The sequence below is a fragment of the Dromiciops gliroides genome, chromosome 4 (assembly GCF_019393635.1).
Source record: "Dromiciops gliroides isolate mDroGli1 chromosome 4, mDroGli1.pri, whole genome shotgun sequence".
In the NCBI taxonomy this organism is placed as follows: domain Eukaryota; kingdom Metazoa; phylum Chordata; class Mammalia; order Microbiotheria; family Microbiotheriidae; genus Dromiciops; species Dromiciops gliroides.
In genome coordinates, this window is record NC_057864.1 from 196,888,355 (window position 1) to 196,893,337 (window position 4,983).

The 4,983-nt window shown below is 47.3% G+C and overlaps 1 protein-coding gene across 1 annotated transcript; it reads right to left on the reverse strand.

Moving 5' to 3' along the window:
* Window positions 1–1,078: 1,078 nt before the first annotated feature.
* AANAT (aralkylamine N-acetyltransferase) lies at window positions 1,079–3,877 on the reverse strand. The gene is made up of 3 exons (XM_043964024.1): window positions 3,670–3,877; window positions 1,986–2,140; window positions 1,079–1,384 (listed from the first exon to the last, which is right to left on the reverse strand). Exons 1-3 carry the CDS (start codon window positions 3,875–3,877, stop codon window positions 1,079–1,081), a joined length of 669 nt encoding a protein of 222 aa, XP_043819959.1.
* Window positions 3,878–4,983: the final 1,106 nt, after the last annotated feature.

Consider the following 4,983-nt stretch of genomic DNA (forward strand, 5'->3'; position numbering starts at 1 on the left):
GAAAACAAAGTGTAAGTTTCATGCTTGGGAAGAGTGCTTATTTTAAACCAAGAAACTTGAAGCAAATGAGAAGGCTGAAACTTAGTGGCCTGAAAATGAACCATGACTGGGATTGATGGGGCCTTAACTGCTTTATTTGATAGCATAGTGGGGATGTGTGGGGGTGGTAGTGGAAAGGAAGGACTCTAACTTAGCCATTTTGTCTAGGAAGTGAAATGAAGAGGTCGAAAGCTTGAGGTTGAGACAGCTCGTGGGATCATTGCTAGAAAGAGGACCTGGAAAGTTTTGTTTGGGGAATGTTGTAGGGTTCAAGTGGGGAGCCCTCTTTTGACTGGCAAGAGAGAAGGTTAGGGGAAAAGAGGTTATCCCTGTTCTGTTCTAGTTAAGAATGTAGTGTTCTTTTCTTATTTCCCTACTCCCACATACATAGCCATGGCACATGAGAAAGTTCTCTTTTCCTGCCTTTGAGCTGAGGCAGCATTTCCTTCCATTTCCAGGACTGAGATATGAGGAGCCAACTGTTCCTCCCCATCCCATCTCCTTTCCTAAAGATAGAAAAATATATATTCTTAGCAGAGTCTTTGTCGACAAGAAGGGGATCAAGGTGATTGTGCCTTGGGTTGAAGAAGGAATACTCACATGGAACGTAGAACATTCTCATTTTCTTGATGAAAATTCTACTTGAATATACTTTCAGATATTGGAGGGAACTTCCCATCTCTACCTGTTCTATGCTGCTATTCCCATTGGCCTCTCATTTGAACTTGGGCTGGACTGTCTTGGGAGAAGGGAGAGTACCATCTCAGTTTAGTCCAAGCCCCATTCATTAATGTCTCTTTTAACACTCCAGCTAAATTGGGGTGGGACTTGGGGAGGGATGGAGGGAACAGTAGGGAATCCAGACTTGTGTGGCTGGGCTTTGCTGCTGCTAAAATCTGAACAATGGTCATGGCAGCAGTGGCCCATCAGACCACTTCCTCCCAGTCCCCAAAGGGCCTTGTATTCCCCTACAAGGATCCAGAAGGATTCTGGGCTTCAGAGGGAAGGGAAAAGTATTGCAGGGAAGGGAAGAAAAATCTCAGCAACCACTCTTCCTCCGAAGGAAGGCATGACCTTGCACTGGGCACTGGAGTTCAGTGAAGGACATGGTGCCCACACTGACTGCACATGGACCTACTGTCCGGAAGCCACACTTTTGATAGAAGGGCACCAGGAAGTCCTCACACATAAGCACAGCCCGGCGAACAGATGACTGGTAGCATAGGTGTTGCAGGTAGCGCCACAACAAGATGGAGCCCTTGCCTTGCTGGCGAACCATGTGGTGTACTGCGAGCACATGAATGTGAGCAGTGTGGCCACCAGGCCGATGTAATGTCAAAGACTCCTGGAAGCCAAAAGGGAAAAAATTAAATCTGTCTCACTCTTCTTTTCCCCCACCAAGCCCCAAGAGTTATGCATCCTATCTGGCCAGGACCACTGGGTTGGGGGAAAAACAAGGTGTCCCAAAAAATTAAAGGCCCATTTGAGGTAGCTGGAATGCTCTCTTGGGAATCCTTGTGGACTGCTAAATATTGAAGCTAGAGGAAGTAATTCCAGTTTCCTTATTTTAGCCTTGGAAATGGGAAGGTGAGGGAAGGGTTTGAACAGAGGTTCATTGCTGAGAGAAGACATATAAACCAGTTTTTCTCCTCACTGGGTAATGTCTGACATAGGTCACCATCGCTTTAAAAGAGTCTGGGGTGGGGCAGCTAGGTGGCACAGTGGATAGAGCACCAGCCCTGAAGTCAGGAGGACCCGAATTCAAGTCTGGCCTCGGACACTTAACACTTACTAGCTGTGTGACCCTGGGCAAGTCACTTAACCCCAAGTGCCTCACCAAAAAAAAAGTCTGGGACCAGGTGGACCAAGAAGAAGCCTCTCCCAGGTAATTGGGTCTTTCTGTGTCTCCCATTCTATCACCCCACTCTCCATCCCCAACACCTCACCTGAGTCAGTCTGTCCTGATCCCAGAGAGAGCCAATGATGAAAGCTACCAGCCGACCTTCTTCAAACCAGCCTAGGGACATCTCTGGGCACAGGGTCAGGAAGTGCCGGATCTCATCCATGTGCAGGGGACAGTTGCCAGAGACAGAGATGAAAGCTATAAAGGGGAGGAGACAAGATAGAGCCATATGTTAGTCACTTCTGTGTTGACAGACCTGGAATTCCAGGACAACTTAGAAAACAGACAAGGGTGAATTTGTGGGGGCAAGAAGAAGGAAGGGAAGGGGAATATGCTTCATTCTTTCCTAGCCTCTCTGCTCTTTTCTTTTTTTTTTTAATTTTTTAATTCTTTTTTTTTTTTTTGTGGGGCAATGGGGGTTAAGTGACTTGCCCAGGGTCACACAGCTAGTAAGTGTCAAGTGTCCAAGGCCGGATTTGAACTCAGGTACTCCTGAATCCAGGGCCAGTGCTTTATCCACTGTGCTATCTAGCTGCCCCCCTCTCTGCTCTTTTCAAACATGTTTCATTATGAAGCGACTGAAAAGTAAAGACCAAGGAGCCTGGGCTTAAGAATGGGCTCATTTGGAGCGGCTAGGTGGCGAAGTGGATAAAGCACCGGCCCTGTATTCAGGAATACCTGAGTTCAAATCCGGCCTCAGACACTTGACACTTACTAGCTGTATGACCCTGGGCAAGTCACTTAACCCCCATTGCCCTGAAAAAAAAAAAAAAAGAATGGGCTCATTCTGGGGCAGCTAGGTGGTGCAGTGGATAGAGCACCGGCCCTGAAGTCAGGAGTGCCTGAGTTCAAATCCGGCCTCAGACACTTAACACTTACTAGCTGTGTGACCCTGGGCAAGTCACTTAACCCCAATTGCCTCACTAAAAAAAAAAAAAATGGGCTCATTCTCAGAAAAACCTGGAAAGACTTACATGAACTGATGCTGAGTGAAATGAGCAGAACCAGGAGAACATTGTACACAGTATCAATAACATTGTGTGATCTGTGACAGACTTAACTCTTCTCAGCAATGCAATGATCCAAGATAGTTCCAAAGGATTCATGATGGAAAATGCTCTCCACACCCAGAAAAAAAAAACTGGAATCTGGATACAGATTGAGCCATACTTTTTCTACCTTTTTTTGTTTTTCTTTTTTTGAGGTTTTTTCCCTTTTGTTCTGATTCTTCTTTCACAACATGACTAATGTGGGGGGGATGGAAACTGAGCTCATTTAACTTCTCACTCTCAAAAAGCACTGAGTAAAGAGGGCAGCTAGGTGGCACAGTGGATAAAGCACTGGCCCTGGATTCAGGAGAACCTGAGTTCAAATCCCACCTCAGACACTTAACACTAGCTTCATGACCTTGGGCAAGTCACTTAACCCTCATTGCCCTGCCCCCCCCCAAAAAAAAAAACACTAGTAAAGAGATCCAGGTACTTATCCCAGCTCTGCTCTCACTTGTCATGTGATTTGGGGCCTCGGTTTCCTCTTTAAAAGGAAGCGATTGGACCATTGCTACAATTATTTCTCGATTTAGCATCCTATCCTCTGCCCAAGGATAAGAGCATTCTGAGATGTGTCTCTACCACTTGGCTCTACTTGCCCTGACCTCCACAATCCCCAGCCTCATTCGAGGAGCAAAGTGAAAAGAGCTAACCCACGCTGCAGGGTCAGTGACTTACCTTCTCGCTCAATCTCAAACACACCGATGGCATCTTCTGGTGAGAGACATCGGAACTCACTGGCTGGGAGCGTGTGACGGCGTTGGCGGCCTGGCGATTCTGGAAGTCCCCAGGCTGGGCTCAAGATTCTGGGCTTCAGACCCGGCAAGGCATTGAGTGCAGGCATCCTGTCTGCCCCGGGGGTCCCTGCGGCAACTATCTCCATCATCAGGGAGCTTCTTAAGCAACTGGGCCACGGTCAGAGAAACGTCCCCTGTGGTTACTTTTCAGAACACCTTTGATAAGAGAACAAAGGAGGTTCTTCATCTTTTAGATGGGTCATTGAATACCTGCCCCATAACCTTCAGAGTGAATCTCAGCCTGATGGAGTCGTGTGGGAGACTGGGGTGGGACCTTAGCTGGGGCCAGAGAGCAGCTGATACTATGTGTGCCCAGGGCGAGCTGCTTTCCGGGACTCCTTAAGCCCTTCTGGTATTCAAATGAAGAAGCATTTATTAAGTACTTGCTATATACCTGGCACTGCACAAAATAGCTGAAATTTAAAGAAAGACAAAACCAGTTCCTGCCTTCAAGGAATTCGCAATGTAAAGGAGACAAGATCCAAACAACTACGTACAAACTAGATATCTACTGCTATGAGGCTGGACCCCAGAAAGCTACGAGTGGTCAGATGGGGGAGAAACAAAACTTGGGGGGGGGGAAGGTGTGTGGGAGTCTCAGAGCCACTTACCTGATAAGGATGAGAATGCTAGAACCCTTGGTTTTCAGTACCAGTGAGTGGAGGAAACTTTTGTTCAGGGAGACTCATCCCTTAGCTCTCAGAGAAAAGCCACTTAGTCTGGCTGAGCCCCTTAAAGCTGCTTTCCCAAGCCCCGGGGGAGTATCTTCTACTGATAATGCTGACGGAGGTTCAGACCATGCCTCTTGAGAAGTGCATGTCTGGGAGGGAGGGCTAGGCCCTGGGTGGGGGGGACAGTGTGGGAGGGGAGAGCTGGGGATGGAGAGAGCCCAGAAGATCAGGAAACATGGGACAGAGGACTGTGTATCAAGAGGACAAGGGAACTGGGCACAAGGATACTTGGGTGTTTATCCTGTAACCAGTAGGCTTACTGACACCTTCTGCATCCCTTCCCCATCTCCTCCAACCAGGGAGGCAGTAACTATGCTTTGCAATGGCCTGGAAACTCTAGTAGTATGATATTAGGGGGAATAACTTAACTTGTCTGGTAGAAAATATATCATGTGGGATTCTTAACCCAGGGTCTGTAAACTTTTTTTTTTAAACAATTTTAATATAGCTGGTTTCCTTTGTGA